General features: G+C 38.6%; 1 protein-coding gene across 3 annotated transcripts in view; it reads right to left on the bottom strand.

The window, feature by feature from the left end:
- The window catches only part of PTPN11 (protein tyrosine phosphatase, non-receptor type 11), a 67,788-nt gene that overhangs the window by 37,298 nt on the left and 7,881 nt on the right, over positions 1-22,609 (bottom strand). For 2 of the 3 annotated variants that reach the window (XM_018061157.1, XM_018061155.1), the window contains exons 2-6: positions 12,564-12,686; positions 7,452-7,646; positions 5,549-5,741; positions 2,764-2,880; positions 1,996-2,109 (exon numbers count right to left, since the gene is read on the bottom strand). In XM_018061157.1, the coding sequence (XP_017916646.1) occupies positions 1,996-2,109; positions 2,764-2,880; positions 5,549-5,741; positions 7,452-7,646; positions 12,564-12,686 (742 nt within the window). The remainder of the gene's footprint in view (positions 1-1,995; positions 2,110-2,763; positions 2,881-5,548; positions 5,742-7,451; positions 7,647-12,563; positions 12,687-22,609) is intronic. The other variant, XM_018061156.1, reaches the window with a different exon arrangement.

Genomic DNA, 22,609 nt, shown 5'->3' with positions numbered 1-22,609 from the left:
GTAAAAATAAAGATGTACAAAACGTTTTTTAAAATCCATGAGCACATATTGACAGAAAAATTTTTTTTGGAGAATGCTATTTTGAAAACTACTTAGTAAAAAGGAAGAGAATCAAACATTTATCTTGTCTTTGGTGACAAGCACCTCCTGACACACCAACATATATGCAGTCCTGCTGAGGAAAAACTGGATCTGACGAAGCTTCTAGATAGACCAACCTACAAAAAATACAGGGGACTTCCCTGGTGGTCCAGTGGTTAAGACTCCGCGCTCCCAATGCAGGGTGCATGGGTTGGATCCCTGCTTGGGGAACGAAGATCCCACATGCCATGCAGCACAGCCAAGAAAGAAAGAAGGGGGAGGTGGGGGTGCTAGCCTGTTCTTAGAGCCTCCCACATGAGAACATTTAGAGGCTTAGGATTTTAAAACAGAGATCCAGGGGGAACTTATTTGAAAAATGATCCAACAACAACAACAAGAGACAACTAGTATAATGAGAACAATGACTACTATTTGATGAATCTTCATTATAAGTGGAATGTAGTGTAAAAAGACTGGCCAGGTAACATCAATTGTTAATGTTGAGTGACAGGTATATACTGCTACAATCAGATGATTCTCTCTGCACTAGTATATATTTGAAATTTTACATAATAAAAAGTTTTTTTTTAAAATAGGTTTTTCATTCAAACTCTGATGTAAGATCTCTGAAATTTCTGTTCTTATCCATCTTTTAACTCAAAGTTCCTTAAAGACAAAACCCTGTCCATCTTGTTCACCAGGGTGTCCATGGTGACTAACCCAATGCTGGTACAAAGGAATAAACATGAGGTCAAATCCTTGGTCAGGAACACAGAGCAAAGACCATGACTGTTCTATTCTGTACCCACCCTCAGTGCTGCAATTCAATCAAGGTTCGTGGTACAGAATGTTGGACAATGTACTCAGCCTCTCTGAGCCTGAAGGCTCTTCTCTCATCTGTAAAATGGAAATAATATCTTGCCAAGGCGATCTGACATATGGTGGTTAAAAGGACTCCATGTGGCCATTTACTTGTTCATTCATTCCACAGATATTTATGAATCCTAAAGTCCATGGCAACCCACTCTAGTACTCTTGCCTGGAGAATCCCATGGAGGGAGCAGCCTGGTAGGCTACTAGTCCATGGGGTAGCAAAGAGTCAGACACGACTGAGCGACTTCACTCACTCAAAGTCCTACAAAAAGTGTGTAATGATCATCCCCATAAACAGAATAACGATAATATAATAACATAAATATTAGCTAAATGTAAATACTCATTCAACAAACATTTATGGAGCTTCTGCTGGTTACTAGGCATGCTGCTCAAAGGTAACTATGAAGATAGATACAGCACACACACACACAATTGTTTTTCAGGACGTTTCCTGTCAAAGGGATGACAAGGGAGAGAACAAGGTTATAACGGTGACACGTCTCACTGCAACAGGGACACAGCCCACTCCCACTGTGGACATTCTCCTACCCAAGCTGGTTTCAGGAAAGAAATCAGTTAATCTCTGAAAAGGTATAAACTTCCAGATTATACCTTATAAAAGGTACAAACTCCCAGATTAAAGCCACATCGAGCTAACTTGTCTTTTACTTATTCGCTGCAGTAAAGCTATATATTCTTCCTAAAGACCCCAGCCAATGCTGGAAATCTTCCGAAGAATTAGGTATTTTTATGTTTCTGGGATTTTGCCAGCAGTCCAAACCAAAAAAGCCAAATCCATGAGCCAAATGGCTCATTCATTTAATATTAACTGCCAACTCCTTTCTCCTAGAACATAACGCCAACTTTTTTGAAAAAGCCCCCTCAGCAACTTGCTCCATGTCAATCAACGACCAAATTAAGAAGAGCTGCAGATCCAAGTGAGTATTTGAGATCCAATCCCAAACACAAGACTAACTTCCCTTCCACTAACATTAGGATTTAATAAATCATGTAAAAAAATTTTTTTTCATAACTTACCTCAAATTCTTCCCAAAAGCCTTGTTTGACTTTATCTGTGGTCTCAGCTAATTTGCTTAGTTCTCGAACCCGACTTTCTATTTCAGCAGCATTGATACGAGTTGTGTTGAGGGGCTAATCAAATTCAGCAGTCGGTGCAAAATGAAGAAAGTATTACAGAAAAAAGCGTCAATGCAAAAAAAAAAAAAAAAGACTTCTATGTTGGCATTCATAAAACCAAGGACAGGAAGTTCACAGTATTCACAATAAAAGTTTTCAAATAGAGTTTCACTTTCCTTTCTGTTCAGTCAGGAAATACCTTTCTTGAATCTCCACATACTTTACTCTGCTGATATAAATTTGAACCTATTTTTCTTTATAAATAGACCACATGTTAGAGATGATGTCATTTGCCATTAAGTAATGAGTGAGTTTTAAAATAGTAGTAACTCCCAAGTGAAAAGCAACGATCACCTAAAGATAATCAAAGCTGGATTTACAATGAAAACTTTATCAAAACTTTGCTTTAAAACCCCGTAAGGCCTTTTGAATTATATATGAAAACAGTCGTGAAAATGATGTAATGTCTAGAATTCGTTTACAAATACTACAGAAGAAGGTAGTGAGTGGACTAATAAATGAAACAAGACTTGATGAGTTGATATACTTGAAGCTGGATGATGGGTACATGGAGGTTTATGATACTATTCTACTTCCACCTGGAATATTTTATGTTGGGACTTCTTTAATTGTATAACGAGGTGGAGTTTAGCTTTCCAATATGCTTACCTGCTTGAGTTGTAGTACTGTGCCCAATGTTTCTACCATAGGATTCTTCTTGTAATGCTCCACGAGGTCTGTCAAAGAGTCAAATCGTTCTCCTCCACCAACATCATATTTCAGTTCCTTTCATGACAAAAAACAACAAAAAAATTACGCTCATGACCTTTAGGTTAAATGACTGCTTTTCCCCACTCAAGTACAGAGACTAACTCTCCCCCGACTTGGTAGTCTTGAAAACCAATGGCTTCATAACCGCAGTAGCTGGGAAAACGAAGCAGCTCAGCACAACTGGAGCAGACAAGATGAAACTGGAACACTGTCCAGACCAATCCCCAGAGAATTATCACTATTTGATCTGTTTAGCAGCTCCCTGTTTTCAGAGCTTGTCTTTGAACCTGACTTAGAGCCTATTTAGCCCTGCCTGCAGGGGATCTCCCCAAAACAATCCGCAGCAACTGTTTAATATCACAGCTGCTTGAGGCAGCAATACCAGTCAGTGCTTTATAAGAGACTGAGCAAAAACCTAAGAGGAAAATCCAGGCAACGTCCATAGCGGGCTCTGAAAACCTCCAACATACTCTTGAGAATCTAGAAGGACATGTGCACGTGCAGGGCTATGTGAAGTTCAGGAAAGATCCAAAAAGGCCCTAATCTTTATCTCTGGCTGATTCTGAGGTTGTGTACAAGCAGGAAGTGAAGGCTAAGGCTGAGTTTTAAGGTATCAGAACACTAAAAGCAGACGTGCCCCAACACACACACACACACACACAGCTATGCTGGCACAGTCTGGGAGATTTAATGTTTCACGGCATTTAAGGAAATCTCTGCCCAACCATCAGGTGATCACTATGCTACCCAAGCAGAGACATCAGCGGCCCCACATGACAAAGAATATAGGAAAGTCAATAAACATACAAACAGCAACAACTATAGGAACAATAAAAAGCAGCAACAACAAACCCTGGGAAAGGAGGACATCAGACTTCCAGAGCTGCCACATAATATTGCTTTAACTGTCTAGTTTCCAGGAATTTCCTGGTAGTCCAGTGGTTAGGACTCCAAGTTTCCACTGCAGAGGGCCCAGATTCAATCCCTGGTTGGGGAACTTAGATCCCACAAGCCATATGCATGGGGGAAATTTTTTTAATACGTAAAATACTTTGCTGTCCACCTGAAACTATCACAACATTGTTAAATGGCTATACTCCAATACAAATTAAAAAGTTTTAAAAAATAAAATGTCTAGTTTCCAACAAAAACTCATGAGCCATGCAAAGAAACAGGAAACTGTGGACCATATTTTGGGAATGGGAAGAAAGCATTCAGTAGAAACTGTCCTTGAGAAAGTATAGACAAAACTTTAAACCAGCTAGTATAATAAAGGAAACTATACAAATTAAAGGAAAATATGAACATCACGTCTCATCAAATAGAGAATATCATGAAAACTTTTACATAAATGCATTATTCACGATAGCCAAAATGCCCATCAGTTGTTTAATGGATAAACAAAATGTGGTATATATCCATACGACAGAAAGTTTGACAACAGAAGGAGTTTACTGACACATGCTACAATATGGATAAGTCTTGAGAAACATGCTAAGTAAAAGAAGTCTGTCACAAAAGGCCACATATTACGTGAGTCCATCTATATAAAATACCCCAAACAGGCAAATCCATTGAAATGAAGAGATTAGTGGCTGCCAAGAGTTGGGGAGAGGGGGAAAGATAGGGAGTGACTGGTAAAGAACACAGTTTCTTTTCGGGGTGATAAGAATATTCTGGAATTAGTGTTATTGGCTGCATAATTTGTAAATATAGTAAAAAAAAAAAAAACCACCAAACTTTCCACCCTAAAAAGAGTGAATTTCATGGTGTGTGAATTATATCTCAATAAAGCTGTTTTTTTTTAATCTTATTAAAAAACCAAAGCAATAAGTGAATACACAGTTACTATTTAAGAAACTATGTCAATGTATATTATCATATGTGAAATAGATTGCCAGTCCAGGTTCGATGCATGAGACAGGGTGCTCAGGGCTGGTGCACTGGGATGACCCTAAGGGATGGGATGGGGAGGGACGTGGGAGGAAGGGTCAGGATGGGGAACACATGTACACCCATGGCTGATTCATGTGAATGTATGGCAAAAACAACTACAATATTGTAAAGTAATTAGCCTCCAATTAAACTTTTAAAAAAAAAACCTATGTCAAAACAAAGTTTGATGTAGTTGACCAAAAACCTAACCTCCTCAGTCTAGCCACCACATTAAAAACAAGAAATGGTGAGTTCAATTCTCCCAGTCTTAACTGATATGAAATCACATGTAGTCACAGGCTATACTGTGCCAACCCAAGGGAGGAGCCGAGGCCGTCGCTTTAGAAATTCAGACGGAGGCAGATTACAGCTGCAACCACGTCCAAGTAGACTGAGACACTGTGGGGCTGGGAATTCCCTGGCAGTCCAGTGGTCAGCACTCCACACTTTCACCACCAAGGACCAGGGTTCAAGATTCTGCAAGCCACGTGGTGCATCCAAAAAAAAATAAAAAAAGATACCACAGGGCAGAAGGTGACTTGCTAGAGACACACAGGAAATAAGTAATATAATAAAGCCATGAAATGATGAAACAGTTATAATTAACAAGGTACTCAAAGTGTAGAAGCCCTCGCCTAAATGAACAAAGAAAACCTGACTTTGCAAGAAATGGTGTTGGTCTTCTCCCAATTGAAAAACCACCCAAAGATGACATTTCAGAAGACTCACGGTTCAGCTGGGGCTTTACCTGACAGCGGATCATGACGTGGGTCACTTTAGACTTGGCATCATTGCTCTCCCCTTTGTCATCTCCAGTTCGGACAGAGAGAACAAAATCTCCAGGGTGGCTCTGGCTCTCGCGCACAAGAAAGCTACCATGTTTTCCTTTTTCAGTTAATAATTTTTCTGCTTCTTTCCCAGAGAGGTGTCCATGAAACCACCTAATTTTTTTTTAAATGACAATCAATTGAGTTCTGCAATGAGTTCACAACATCCTTTTATAAAACTACCATCCATAGTCATCTCTCAAAACAATTTAAAATAGACACATTCGTCCAAGAGACGGATCCATCCCATTCAAGACTGAACCTGCATCCCCAGCATGCAGGAAAAAGGATAAAGATGTTATGAGTAACCATTAAATTCCTTAAATGAGCCCACAGTCATTTGAACACAAATATCCTCAATCTTCCTTATTTTCTTTTAAATCCCTCATCTTTTAAAAAGGCAGTCTGCCATTTCTCCACTGCCCAACCCTAAAATGACCAACTATTTAATCACAGTCATTTAAAGAATTTATAATAGAGAGTTACAGTAGTGACAGAGAATCATGTGAATGTTTGCCCTTGCTCTGGCATGCAAATACTCCATAAAAAAGGGATCGTCATTAGAAATGAATTCAAACATTCCAAGCTTTTCCAGATTTTCAACTTATACTTCAAGAGCCTCCAAGTTTGCTGTCCACGTATTTGGACTATCCGCTGGGTTATCATTTCAAATTTTAATGCACATGAGACCTGGAGTAGAGGCAAAGGATTGGGCTAACGATGTGAACTCTCATACCTTACAATCAGAGATACTAATACACTAAGTCAGAATGGGGCCCAGCAATTTGCATTTTTAACTAGCACATTAGAGTCCTAATGTAGGCAGTCTGAGGTCAGACTTTGAGAAAATACTACTCTAAGTTACTATAGAAAATATCTTAACATAGTCATATTAATAATGTGGCTTTTTCCCTCAGGATCTTGGTGAGGAAACAAGTATTATCCGCACGTAGTGCTAATCACTCATCACTGAAGGTGTATGTATCAAGATATTTTTCATCCACTCTCAGCCAAAGACAGTAAAATTAAGAAATAAACTGCAGAGAGTTGGCTGACAGTCTTTTGCTTAATAATCTGGCTGGCAAACAAATGATCAGCATAAAATAACAATGACATGAAGGTATAAAGAGAAGAAACCTATCTGAAGATGGAAAATATACAAACCTAAATAAGAGACCCTGATTTGGTACTGAGTCAGAAAGGGGACCAAGAATGCAGAAGAAAACCAATAAAATCAATACAAATAAATCAAGCCCCAGCTTTCATCAGCTTAGTTCCAAAACAAGGGAAAGATCTCAGAAATAATACAATTCCCTCTAAGCAAGGTCATTCCCCCACATTCGTGGATATAACATCAAAGAACTTATGAACAATCTGAACCGTCTGAGTTCTCTGCTTTCCCACTTCTGAGCTTAAACTGACATCTGTTGGTGGCACTGCTGAACAGCTAGTCAGGAGCTACAGGGAACTACTACCGTTTTGGTGTTTCCATTAGTGTTTGTTTTCCTCTCCTAACTCTCAAAGTTCAGGAACATTCAAATTCAATAATCTTAAAATTATTGCATGTACCAAGTACAATCTATACAGGAACTGTCTGAGACTTCTATGAGTTCTCAGTAATAGTGACTGAAGCTTTTGTAAAAAAGGCCACTCTGAGAGTAAACTGATCCTATCACTGATACTTTAGTAAAACTTTTAAGATTATGAGAATTTTAAGATTTTAAGATTAATAAACAGATAGAAGCCAAACCCCCATGATGCATTCACATCACACCTATGACACGGAAGAGACACAGGCTCCACAGTTACAGAACCAGAACTGACCTTTCAGAGGTAGGATCGGCACAGTTGAGAGGATATTTGAGCTCAATGACATCTCCATTCTTCTCTTTCAATTGCCCATGATGTTCCATGTAATACTGGACCAATTCAGCCAAAGTGGCAAATTTCTCTCCTCCGTACAGGTCATAGTAATCACCAGTGTTCTGAATCTTGATGTGGGTGACAGCTCCATTTCTTCTAAAATAGTCCATTAGAAAGATGGGGGGGTGGGGAGACAAATAAAGAGCTATACTAGTAAATACGGATCTCACATTCATTATCAGATTTCACCTAACTGAAACAAACCCAAAGAAGGTACAAGTTTATGCTTTTTTAAAACAAATGCATTGAGTGAAAAATGACCACACAGTCAACCATTTCAACACAAAGGGTTCTGTGTATATTAAGGGGCAATCATTTTTCTCATCACTAATTAATCAAGATGAATATCATTAGAATTAAACAGTAATTCAGTAAACCCGCTCTTAAGAATTTTGCCCTCCAAAAATGAAACTTCATGGCTACCAAAAGATTGGCTCAAGAATATTCACTGCGGCCTCTTTGTAGTAGCAGAAGAATGAAAGATCAAATGTTTATCGCCAAAATGTATAAAAATACTCATACAATGGAATATCATATAGGAATTTACAAAGAGAGACAGAACCATTGATATACACAAACAACATAAGTCAATCTCTAAAACATTAGGTTATGACAAAGAAGCCACTGCTCACTTTGGCAGCACATATACTAAAATTGGAATGGTACAAAGATTAGCATGGCCCCTGCGCAAAGATGACATGCAAATTCGTGAAGCATTTCATAATTTTAAAAAAAAGAGAGGGAGAAGTCAGACACATACTGTATGACTTCATTTATATATTACTGTCAAATAAGCTAGTCAATGGGGATAGAAAAAAGAATATTAATATTGTTGACCTCTTAGCGGGAGGAAAATTAGAAAGGAGCACAAAGGGACTTTCAAGGGTGAAAGAAATAGTCAAGATTTTGACTGTGGAGTTTTGGTTACATTAATAAGTACACTAGTCAAAACTCGTCTCACTATACACTTTAAGATATCATACATAACTGTATCTTTAAAAATCATTTTAAAGACATATAACTGACAGAGGTTCCAAAATGAGACGGCTAATATGTCAACCCACTGAACTGATGTAACACACTGGCCGAAAGTTTCTAAAACTTGGTATTTTAGTTAGCCTAGGCAGTCTGATGATTTTCCATTTGGTTTTCCGAACTACTAAATATACCTCGTTACTCAAAATCATCTTTGTGGACCCAAGAAGTCTGGCAATCCCAAAATGATAGCCACTAACCTATATTTTTTAGTCTGACCCTACAGCATTATCGACGGAGGCCTCTGTTAAATATAAACACTACTATCTTTATCCAAAGAAAAAGCAAAATGGGAACAAAGTATGAGAAAGTACCCTACAATGTTAACAACAATATCTACTTCTAATGTGTGGTAACAATCTTTTCCATGTAAAAAAGACTTACTTCACGTAAGTCTCGCCTCCAGCTACACCTGATTCTAATTTAGCACATGCGCTTTCTATCTCTAATCTTAAGAACACAAAAACAGATATTTCAGTTATGGACTAGATCAATATAAAGCAACATAGGTGGATCTCAAAAATACGATATTAGGAATTCCCTGATGGTATAGTGGTTAGGACTTGGTGCTTTAACTCCTGGGGCCCAGGTTCGGTACCTGGTCAGGGAACCAAGATCAGCAAGCCTTGCTGTGTAGCCAAAAAAAAAAAAAATGTATATATACATAAATATACATGATAGAGCATCAAAGAAGCACAATGCAGAACGATATGCTTAGCATGTACCATTTATGAAAATTTCAGAATGTACACAAGTCATACCATATATTATTCATGACACAGACCACAGACATACATATAATTATGTTTACATTTTATTATTTTTATGTTCCATTATTTATTATATGTACCCTTTTTAAAGTGAACTAGAAAGAAATATACCAAACTCAGAAAGTAGTTATTTCTGGGAAAGAAAAGAACAGCAGAAAGTGTGGTGAAAAAGAGGAAACTGTGCTTTACTTTATATTTTACTTTGAAGAAAAAAATGACTGGCAATAAACACAACATGGGTAATTGTACATGAATTTATGTATTTTTCTGTATTTTTTTCCCTCAAAATTAAAACTGGGTATCTTCCTTGACTAGCATGGGCGCATAACAGAAAGTTTAGATCACCTGCAGAAAACTAGAACAATAAACATGTCATGCATACACATATACACATATCTTAGTGTCTATTATATTATATATATAAGAAGCCATATTTATCATATACATAAAAAATGAGTGCATAACCAAAAATGAATACAGAAAGAAATGAATCTGACTTCATAGTAAGTTCATAACTACACAGAAAATTAATTCCTGTAGCTTTTGAAAACAGTACTAACAGTACACCCTCACTGGGGTATAGACTAAGAACAAAAAAGACTCCAGGGAAATCATGAACTTTACTTAATTAGAAATGTTTGTAATTAGAAATGATAGTGGTATAGTCATTCTGAAGCTATTTTCCTACTATAGGACTGGGCAAATGAGGTCATACACTGATGCGGCTATAAAACAGGGTTCTCGCTACAAGTGAACGGAAATGCAAATATGGAATGAGAAGAGGTGAAGAAGCTGGTGCTGAATTGGAACTATCACACTTGGCTTGATATATATTCATGCATGTATTGATGTTGATATATTCAAAATTTGCTTTCAAATATATATTTACTCCCCAGCTCTGTCTACTACAAGGGCCTAAAAGAAGTAACACTCCAAGAGAACAAACACCAGAAGATAAGACAAACAGATATTCTGTGCTTTCTGATGTGACATAATGGGGTGGCTTCAAAAGCCACGATTGAAATGAAGAGAGAAATTTGAACAGGGACTGTACGTTAGATAACATTGAATCAATGTTAAAATTTCTCATATATAATATTAATGATACTGTAATTATACAGGATATCCTTGTTCATAGGACATGCACACTGAACTAACAATATTGAGAGGTTAAAAATAAGCATCCTGACATTTGCAACTTATTTTCAAAAGGTTTGGTAGAAGGAGTATACACACACACACACACTCATAAAAAGAAAGAGCAAACACAGTGAAATGTTATAATAACAGGTAAAGAGACTGCGGGTGTTCACGGTATTCACCTTTTGACTTTCCGATAGACCTGAAATTGCTCAGAATAAAAAGCTGAGGAAAAGTACATTAAAAAAAAAAACCCTCACCAGTTCTGTAGTCCTGGCTCTGCTGCCTACTAGGTATGAGACCAGCTTTCTAACTTGACCTTTGAGCTTCAGCTTACTCACCTCAAAGCTGGAGATAGTGGTATTTATTCTTAGGACTTAATAAAGTGGTATTTATTCTTAGGTTACTGGAGAGATTAAATAAAATGAAACATGGTGTTTAGCAAGATGGCCTGGAATGTGTCAAGTCCTCAGTAATGTTTGCTATCATCCTCCTCTTCCTCCTCCTCATCATCATTACTATTATATATATAATCTCCATGCAAACTCTTGTAAGTCAAATGTCACTCAACTGCAGGTTAGAGGTCTGTGCTAGGACAAGGCCTGAAAACTCACGAAGGCTTCTGCCCACTCCTGGGAGCAAAACAGAAGTAAAAGCTAATGACGACATGGGCTCCTAGAGAAACTAATGCCCATCAAAAAGGGACTTCTCAAGTCCCAAAAGGGTCCTAGATAAATCCTCAGAGCACATTTTCCTTACTTTTTTATTTAAAAATAATAACAACAAAAGAAAATTCATAGAGCAGTTCGGATCTGGCTCCTGGAATGAGCTAGAGCAAGGAGAAGGTATATAAGAGAAACTCAATTTCAAGAAAAAACTCTCCCATGTGGGCTCAAAGAGACATGCAACAGGATGGGCTGGCTATACTGTCCAAAACAGTTTTAAACATAGTAAAGATAACCTAGTGTCCAACAATAGGGGATGGGATAAATTGTGGTATATTCACACCATTCAAGTATTATACAGCCATTAAAATTGATAATTAGATCTATATGTCCCAGCACAGAATTAAAGAAAAAAAAAATTTCAAGGAAGTTGCAGAATACATACGTTATAAAGCCAGGGATATGAATTCTAAAAACACACAAACCAACTCCATATCATTCACACATAGGACAAATGCAGTACGAGAATAAAAACACATTCAGGAAGGAGATATGCCAGCCTCTTGATGGTGGTTTCCTCTGAGGAAAGAGCGAGGGGAATGGGACTGGACAGGGGAACAAACGGCACCACAACTTCCTCAGTGATGCTTTATTTCTTGAAAAAGAAAAGGGATCTCAAGAAACTCTTCTCTTTCTTTCTCTTTTTACTTAAAGTATGGCTGATTCACAGTGTTGTGTTAGTTCCAGGTGTACAGCAACGCGGCTCAGTTACGTACACATTTTTTTTTCAGATTCTTTTCCCTTATAGAACATTACAGGATACTGAGCACAGTTCCCTGAGCTATATAGTAGGTCTTTGTTACCTACTTTATATATAATATAGTGTGTATCTGTTAATCCCAGACCCCCACCACCACCACTTCCCCCTTTGGTAACCTTAAGTTTGTTTCCTATGTCTGTGAGTCTATTTGAAGAAGAAGAGTATTTTTTTTTCCCCCATTCAGTAATCACCAGAAGAGAAAGGGAACCAAATTCAGGATGAGTGGAACCAGACTGCGCCTTGTGTGGGATTACACCAGGATCAAATCAGGCTCAATTTAAGAAGTTATGCTCTGCTCCAACTCATCCTTATGTGGTCCCTCCAGAGAGAAGAAAAGCCCACCTTTCAGGCCCTTTCTGCTGACTCCCTAATCCGCTCACTCGCAGGAGGCCATGTCCTGAAACACCACAAGCAGGCCTGAATCACCCCTGATCTGGGGACCAGGGCACTGGCAAGGCCTCACTCACAGGGCTGCAGACAGGTCTTCAGACTCTAAATGAGGGTAGCAGGTTGTCCAAATGTGGTATTAACATTTCCCACCTGGCAGGCGCTCTCAGGATGTGCTCTTGTTCTTCTGACTCACCTAACGGAAAGTGTGAAGTCGCCAGGGTTGCTTTTGCTGGGCCTCGCCAAGAAACTGCCGTCAACTCCTCTTGTCAACAGTAGGTTTTCTGCCTCCACACCAGTGATATTTGGGTGAAACCATCTTGAGAGAGAGAGAAAAAGAGCAATGAAAAACAAAGCACTGCTTTCCACACCACTGCCGCTAAAATGCCTATGAGAAGAGTAGCAGATAAAAATATCAACACAACCTTTCCTCACCTCTCTCTGATCACCGCCTTCTCCCTGTCTTCCCTTCTGTAGGGACCTGGCATCCCGCTGGCACAGCAGGTGAGGCTGGGGGCATGGTTAACGGGACTGGGGCTGACATGGATGCTATTTATTCAGGGTGGCTGGGGACGGCCTCAGCCATAAGGGAATATCTGATCAGATCTGGAAGAAGCAAGGCAGTAACATGCAGCCATATAAGACAGGAGCACAGCAGGCAAACGTAATAACAAGAAAAGGGCACAGGGGCAGACCATTTTTGACCTGTTCAACTTGGGACAGAACAGACAAGGGTCAGAGGGAAAGGAGATGAGGCCAGTGAGGTAATGAAAAGCCAGATGAGGGAGGGCCTTGGAGGACACTGTAAAAACTTCAGCTTTTATTTTTGTGTGAAATGGGAAAGGACTACCAGGTTTTTAGGCAGAGGAGCAACATGATCTAACTTACTTTTTATTTATTTATTTATTTATTTGGCTGTGCAGGGTCTTAGCTGCAGCATCAGGAATCTTCAGCATTCACTGTGACATGCAGGATCTTTAGTTGTGGCACACAGAATTTTTAGTTGCAGCATGTGGGATCTAGTTCCCTGACCAGGGATCGAACCCAGGTCCCCTGCAGTGGGAGCAGAGTCTTGGCCACTGGACCATCAGGGAAGTCCCTGACTTACATTTTAAAATCATCCTTCAAGCTATCACGCAAGGACAGAAGCACACAGATCAGTTAAATAAGCTCCTGTGATAACCCACGCAAGAGACGATGGTACCAAGGACCAAGGTGGCAGAAGGAGCAGTGATAAACAGTCCAACTGGGAATACTCTGAAGGCAGCCAACAGGATTTCCTTATTAACAAATGAGATGGGGAAAAGAGAAAACAGTATGAAAGATGCCTGGGTTTCAGGTCTGGGTAAGTAGAAGGTTGGAGGTACTGTGTACAAGACAAGGGAAAAAGGTGGGGAGAGGAAACTCAGGTGTTGGATTTGGCATGTGCTAAATACGAGATGCTTAGTCATCCGAGAGTGCATCTATATTATGCACTAAGGTTAGATATTATTACTGCCAATCATAATAATAAATGTAAGACTGTTCTGACAAGGAATAATCAGAAAAGGCAAGAATTCAGACATAGCCTACCAACACTCCTGTTATTTACATTAACTGAAATTTATTTTCTTTTTAATTTTTCCTACTGCATCTTCCGAGCATTTGGGGGAAAGTCTAAACATCACTCTGATTGTCCCAGAGAAAAATCACAGGGCTCAGGTGAAAAAAATATGTATATATTAGTTGGCTTTTTACTCCCTCTGAGAGCCTGTCAAAAAATCAAGATGGAATTTTACCCCAGGAAAACTCAACCTCAAGTTATATATACCTATCATCCCAACATCCCATACTTTAGCATACAGCATGATTACTAAACTCTTTTTTTTTCTTTGATTTCTTTGATCTGTGGTTCCCACCTGAGTCCTCACAGCCCTAGGGAATCAAAAAGCAATAACAGAGGGTTTCCAGTTACTTATAACTTTTCAAAAAGTACAGTGAAAATCTTACATTAACATTCAATTTGTCTACTTATATAAGCCAGTTAGAATGTCAAATCTCTTTTGCTTTTGGCTACAAAATAACATATTACTTGATGTGGTAGTCTGAAGCTGAGTGGGGGAACACACATATAACCAAGAAAAAAAAAAAAAAACATGCAACAGAATCCTCCTGCCAATGCAGGAGACATGGGTGTGATCCCCGATCTAGGAAAATCCCACGTGCTGCAGAGCAGCTAGGAATGTGTCACAACTACTGAGCCTGAGCTCTAAACCCACAGCTACTGAGCCCACGTGTCACAGCTACTGAAGTCTGTGTGTGCTAGAGAGCATGCTCTGTAACAAGAGAAGCCATCACAATGAGAAGTCCAGGAGCCACAGCTGGAGAATAGCCCCAGTTCACTGCAACCAGTGAAAAGCCTGCAAAGCAACAAAGACTCGGCACAACCAAAAATAAATAACTAAATAAATATATTAAAATTTTAAAAAATAAATTGAGACAATAAATAAGATGTGGACATATACACTGAAAAGTGTCACCAGGTACTTAGGAAAATTAGCCCAGAACAATCACTCTGACACTTGTTCTAATGAAACTATTACACTTTAAAAACAAATGGGGGAAAAAAAAATCTTCAGTGCCTGCAGGAAAATCAAATAACTTGCTACAGGAAACAAATGAGACTAGCATCTGACTTTTCAAAGTCAACATATACAGCAAGTTGACAAATGAACAAGAATTTTTTAAAAAACACAATGAAAGAAAAGTGTAAACCAAGAATTTTATATCCAGCCAAGTTATCCTTCAACTATCAAAGCTATAGAAAAAAACAAGTTTCAACATACAAGAACTAAGGGAATGCTGCACATATCAGTCTTTCCTGATGAATCTCCTAGAGGATAAACTTCATCTAAGCAAATGGTAATAAGCAACATTGACAAAATACCTGACAGTGGGCATTTAATAATCTGTAAGTGTACACGGACAACTGAAGCAAAGACGGGAAGGGGAGTAGAAGGCTAATGCACAGTAGTTACATACTGTCACACAGCAGAAATACTACAACCAGAAAACGGGAAAGGGGAAACAATAAAAACCTCATTGTTGGGGAACTAGGATCCCACATGAGTCCTCTTGATCTCCACAGCTGAAGAGTCTGTGTGTTGCCAGGAAAGATTCCCCAGTGCCACCACTGAGACCCAACACCGCCAAAATAAAAACCTCACTGTATAGTGAAAGTGAAAGTCACTCAGTCATGTCCAACTCTTTTGTGACCCCAGGGACTGTAGCCTTCCAGGCTCCTCTGTCCATGGAATTCTCCAGGCAAGAATACTGGAGTGGGTAGCCTATTCCTTCTCCCGCAGACCTTCCCAATCCAGGAATCAAACCAGAGTCTCCTGCGTTGCAGGCAGATTCTTTACCAGCTGAGCTACCAGGGAAGCCCCACTGCTATATAGGCAATAGGCAACAGATGGGTATTTAAAGGAAATGAAAAAAATCTGATAAGCCTGATAATGAAAGTTAAATAACCAAACAGAGGGGTGTTAAGTACTAGAATTAAGAAAAAAAGACACAAACCTTCCAAAAAACTATTTTCAACAAAAAACTTTTAAATACACACCTTAGAAAAAAATTATACACACACACATCTTGAGACAAACAATGCAAGGAAACACTATTACACACAAGACCCGTGAAAAACTTGGGGGTTAGAGGCACTGATCCTTACACAGTTGAAAATCCATATTTAACTTTATACACAGCCCTCCATACCCACTGTTCTGCTTCCAACCACATGATCTCAACCAGCTGCAGACTGTATTGTACTGTAGCACATACTTATTGAGGGAAATCTATGTTTAAGTAGACCTGTGCAACTCAACCTTGTGTTGTTCAAGGGTCAACTGTAAGTATAAAATATTATGATAGAATTGATACCAAACCTATCAATCATAACAATAAATGTAGATGAGGTTGCTATCTATTAAAAAAAATTAACAAACAACAAATCTATGAATATTTATGTACAATCACCTTTATGGGGCAAAAACTATAGGAGATGCAAAGAAACACACTAATAACAGAAGATTTTAATAGTCCACATCCAATACAAAAGAAAACAGACTAAGAAAATAGGTGAGAGATAGAAAATCTAAACAACGTGAACAATATGGTAGATACATTGTGCATATGTTGAATTCCACACCTTGATAACAGTCACATATTCTTCCCTGGTGCCCAGAGAATTTTCATAAAAACTGATCAGATATATTAGGTCACAAAGAAAAGAAAACAGTAACTCCTATAAAGTAGAAGTATTACAACTTAATACCATTGTATCATGATTGGTCTACAGAAAATTAGAGAATTCTGTATCAGCAAAACTACCATTTAACAGAAAAACCTGTGATCACTTTTTAAAATCCAGATGCACATCAGAATTATCTTAGAATTTTTTGAAAAATACAAATGCCCAGGTATTACTTTTTTTCTGCAGATGTGTTTCTAATGAGCAGCCATGTTGCAGAGCAACTGGACTATACGATTATCTTTTACTTTTTATCTAGCTTGTTTCACTTCATCTATTTCATATTCAGTGCTCCCATTTTATTTAGTCTCTGTTTTCCATTTTTTCATATATAGCCATATATGTATTATACACATATTACCTGTCTATATATACATGTATAATATGTTAGAAAACTTATATATATATTTTTGCCTAGCTAAAAAATTTATGACATTTTGATTCCACTTGTTTGATGTAGTATGAACAGAAAGCTAGATTTCATGCAACAAACAACAAAAGTTTACTGTATAGCACAGGGAACTACAGTCCGTATCTTATAATAACCTATAATGGAAAAGAATCTTAAAAAGAGTACATGTGTATACACGTAAATGAATCACCTTGCTGTGCACCTGAAGCACTGTAAGTCAACTATATTTCAATAATATATATATATTAAGAGAAAAAAGTATTACCAAGTACACTATAATAAAGCAATAAAACCGAATTCTACTATCATAAGCAAAAAACTGAAAGGCCCTTCTACCCGGAAATTTTAAAACCTTCCATTAAACAACTGTTAGGTAAAGGGGGAAATATAAGCTCAAATTACACAATTTGTAAAAAATAATGGCCACAAAAACACTATGTATCGATATTTATAGCATACAACTAATGGAGTGGTCAGTGGGAAATTCCCTACACAAACACTAACAATAATAAAAAAATAAACAATAAAGTCCCACCCCCACCCCCAAAAAATGGCCAAAGTATACCACAAGGAAGGAAACATATTTTATAAAGCTAAAAGCAAAAATCAAAGAAAACAAAAAGGTAGCAGATGTAATTAATAAAAATCTTGCTTCTTAAAAATAGCAAAATAGACAAACCACTAGTTAACTTATTCAGGAGTACAAAAACAAGAAAAAAAAATCACAAATACACAAAATAAGAAATGACAAGGGGGAAACAACCATAACCACTGAAACAGAAGAAGGAGAATTTTTTAAGAAGCTACTTCGCAAACTGGTGTGCAAATAAATTAGAAAATCCAGATAAAGTGAATAATTTTCTAAGGAAATACAGACTGCCAAAACTGGTCCATTCGAGAGAAAATGCAGGCAAACCAATTTCTATATAAAAACAGAGCAATTTTAAAACTGCCCCACAGAAAAGCACCAGGCTTTTTGTTTGGTTTCAAAATGGAATTCTATCAAACTTTCAAAGACCATACCATTCCAATGCTCTGTAATTTATTCCAGAGAAGCAAAAGGAAAGAAAATGCACCACTTCCTCTCATGAAGCAAGTATAACACTGATATCTATACCAGATAAAGACAGCTACTTCAGTGATATGGAAGGCAGATACCTTGCTCCTGATTCAAAGAAGATTCTAATTATTTTTAAATTATAACGATGGTTATATCACAGTATTTGAAAACTCCTTAACCCTACAGTTCTCAGGTTGCTGAAGTGAATGAAGGGAAGCCACTTTGTCTCCCTCTGCGGACGCGTGCTGCAAGCCCAGCGGTTGCTCCACTCAGCTGGCCACCCCGCCTGGGCCCCACCACCTACGGGAGGCCTGCTCCCTTGCTGTTCCACCACTGTTACCTCCTCTTTGTTTTTCAAAAACAGGTTCTTAGAAGAATTTCTCGGGTTTGCCCTCAACCTCACCACAGGGAGGGCTGCCTCAAGAGCATTGTTTACTGCTTCTAGCAAAATCTTTTTATTTGGTTATCCTGTTTTTCATTCCTGTTTCATCTTTCCTTATCTCAGCCAGCTACTTTAGGCGGCTCTAATTTTGTATAGAGTCGATGCCCTCTAGGATCCTGCTGAGCACACACGCTTAAAACTTTCTAAAACCTTTTAAAATTTATGTATTAAAACAGCACAGATAGGCATGAAATTCAGAGAAAAACGGCCAAGGTTCCATAGACTCCCAGCTGTATTCGTCAAAAGTAACTACAGTTAGCAAGTTTCCTGTAACACTGAGAAACGTCTCATGCATACATAGACACACACACACACACACACACACACACACACTTACCTATGTGTGCACAGGTGCATAGTCCATGCCAGGCTATGTGAAACACACACACAAATGGAATCCTGATCCACACCCCGATTTTTTCACTTACTACAACACAAAGATCCTTCTATATGATCTTTCTATTCTTTTTAATGGCTATACATTATTCCATTATAAGAATGTACTATTCATAATTTAATCCCTATTAAAGGACATTTATATTATTCCTAGATTTTTGTTAATACAAATAATGCAGAATATCATACCCTTTATAATTATCTTAATACACGTTTACAAGTATGCTTATAAATTAAAATTTTAGAAACAAAACTGTTTTGACAAGAGTGTTTTTTTAACTCTGACAAATCTGTCAAACTGCACTCAAAAGAAGGTAACAGTTTCAACTCCCATGAAATGAGTGTGAAAGTCCCTGTTTTCTCCCAGTTTTGCCAATACTACATATATTACCAAACTTTTTCATCTGAGTCATGGAAAATGGTACCATTCTACTTTGCATTTCTGTGTGAGACTGAGCAATTTTTCATGTTTTCAGACCATTTTTTTTTTCCTTTTCTGTGAGTTGTCAGCTTGCCATTGTTCATTTTCTATTGGATTTTTTTTCTTACTCATTTAAAGGGGCTCTTGATAGAACCAGAAAAATGATACTTTATTATATGTGTGACAACATTTGTCTTAGCATTTTTCCTTTTTTACTCACTTGTGGTTAATTTTTTTGCCCCCAAAGAAATGCATCTTGGCATGATTAAATTTATCAGCTGGTTCCTTTATGGCTTCTGGGTTTCTTGCTATGTTTAGAAAACCTTAACTCACAGCAAGCTGTTGTGAGCTTGAAGTAAATTAATAACACATAAAATGCTTAGCACAGAAAAAACTCTAAGGACTTTCACCTTGGGAACTAGGAATTCTGTTTTAGGTCAGAATAAAATACCTACAATAAAGGCATAGATTTTAACAGGACCCTTCACAATAGGTACTAAAAAGACGGGGTGACTGGAAGAAGAAAGTAAATAAGACAGAGATGAGAATTTACATCAGGAAAGAGTATGAAGACAGAGAAGGCATAATTATATGTTTACCACTAATCATATTTCTTAATTGGTAGAAAATTGCTTTATAATGTTGTGCTTTTTTCCTGAGGTACAATAACACAAATCAAGTCATGAAAAGCGTTAGTCACTCAGTCACGTCCAACTCTTCAAAACCTCATGGACTGTAGCCCACCAGGCTCCTCTGTCCGTGAGATTTCTGAGGCAAGAATACTATAGTGGGTTGCCGTTTCCTTCTCCAGGGGATATTCCTGACCCAGGGATTGAACCCGGATCTCCTGCATTGCAGGTGGATTCTTTACTGTCTGAGTCACCAAGGAAGCCATAATTATTTATATATATATATAATATATATATATATATATCCCCTCCCTTTTGAGTCTCTCTCCCCTAAAAATATTTCAGATTTAAATTAAAAGTTGCAAATTATAAAACAGAAAAGACTTCTCCATGGTCATATTATTACATACATTTTTTTCTCCTCAATTATGAACTAGCTCTGACAGCAAGGAAAAAATAATTTACTGGCTATTATTTATTATGGCTGGTTAAAACTGCGGCCACGGGACTTCCCTGGTGGTCCAGTGGTTAAGAATCCGCCTTGCAATGTAAGGGACACGGGTTCGATCTCTGATCCAGGAAGGTCCCACATGCCATGCAGGCAACTAAGCCCACGCATCCTAGGGCCCGTGCTCCGAAACAAGGAAGCCACCACAGCGGGAAGCCCGCGCACCGCGTCTGGAGAGCGGCCACCCCTCTCCACCACTAGAGAAAGCCCACACACAGCAACAAAGACCCAGCAGCCAAAAATAAAAATAAACAATAAGTACATGCTTTTCTAAACCTGTGGCCACATTTACTGACTGTTTTCCATGGGGCCAGCATACAATGTAGACTCCAGAAATTAAAATTTTAGTCTTTACACTGTTATTTATTTCTAAAAATTTCTGGAGCAAGACTCTGAGTCTAGATGGTCCTCATTCATAACCATGTGTTCCCACCTTCGTATATTTTAAAAACACAACATTTATGTAGAGTATCCTGCTGAGGCTGAGACACATTATAAAAGTGACTGCTGAAGGTAGGGCTAGGTAACCACCACGGACACTCATCAGACAGACTGGCACAGGAGAAAAAGCAAGTGGTCTCTTTACCCCTTTATTAAACAAACTATTATTGCTTCATTGCCAAGTTCTAATTATGCCTATCATGTTATTAAGAGGGAACAGAGGAGAGTAATGTTTACCGGGGAAACTCAGTAACCAGCATTTAGCACAAAGGTTAGAGTAAGGGCTTAACAAACACTGGTTATCGCTGTTGTTATCATTACTATTTTTGGTGGAAGATATACAGATAGATTCTTCTTTTACATAATTACGTCAGTTTCACACGGCCCATTTTGACGTATGAATCATTTATTTTACACTGTCTTTGCAAAAACTGAACTTCAGGGCTCAGGGGCTGTCCCCATGTTATTTCGAACGGTGTATAATTAGAAATTGAAAGTTCTACAACATAATCCACCCACTTGAGTTTTGATATATTGTAAACTCTCCTTCCTGAGCTATGCTTTTCAAAAAGTTCTTCGTAGTTACCAGAAACTTTTTCCCAATTGCATATTTAATATTTGTAGTTCAATGACTAGCAGTTTTGTGATTTGCAAAATGCTCACCTCTAACACAGAGCAATGGCACCCCACTCCAGTACTGTTGCCTGGCAAATCCCATAGACAGAGGAACCTGGTAGCTGCAGTCCATGGGGTCGCTGAGGGTCGGACATGACTGAGCAACTTCACTTTCACTTTTCACTTTCATGCCTTGGAGAAGGAAATGGCAACCCACTCCAGTGTTCTTGCCTGGAGAATCCCAGGGACAGGGGAGCCTAGTGGGCTGCCGTCTATGGGGTCGCACAGAGTCGGACACAACTGAAGCGACACAGCAGCAGCAGCAACACAGCAGTTAAGAGTTCATTCAATCCCTGAGATCTTAGTGAGGGAGGGTAGAGGATATGCGTGTGCTAAGTCGCTTCAGTCGTGTCTGACTCTGTGCGACCCTATGGACTGTAGCCCACCAGGCTCCTCTGTCCATGGAGATTCTCCAGGCAATACCAGAGTGGGTTGCCATGTCTTTCTCCAGGTGATCTTCCCAACCCAGGGGCTGAACCTATGTCCCTTACATCTCTTGCGCTGGTAGGCGAGTTCTTTACCACTGAGCCACGAGGGAAGCCAAAGAATCGTGAAGTTAATAGGTTTAATATTAGATTATAGAGCCAGCCTCAAGGATGACAGAAACACTTGTAATAGTAGGTACCGAGGCCACACATCTCTAAATCCTGCCCCCATCTTCTGCTTCATGTGAATTCAAACAGCAGAGGTTAGTCTCCCCAAATCATGTAAATGTATCTATGTCACCTTAAAGGAGGGGAAAAGGGCATTTGGGTTTATCAACAAGGTAGGTCCATAAAAGATGAGAAGAAACAGATAAATTTCAGTCTGCCTAACGTCTACCGTAGGCACTTGGTGAAGGACAGATGCCTGAGTTAATTTTGGGGAATGAAGAAAAACCAGGGAGGAGAAAAGCCAGAGAGGTAGGGCACAGGGGAAAAAATCACATGCAGAAGAGAGGAAGAGAGTTCTCTTCTTTATTTTTTCTCAA

This window comes from Capra hircus, chromosome 17 (genome assembly GCF_001704415.2).
Source record: "Capra hircus breed San Clemente chromosome 17, ASM170441v1, whole genome shotgun sequence".
NCBI lineage: Eukaryota > Metazoa > Chordata > Mammalia > Artiodactyla > Bovidae > Capra > Capra hircus.
This window is presented reverse-complemented; position numbering and strand designations above follow the sequence as displayed.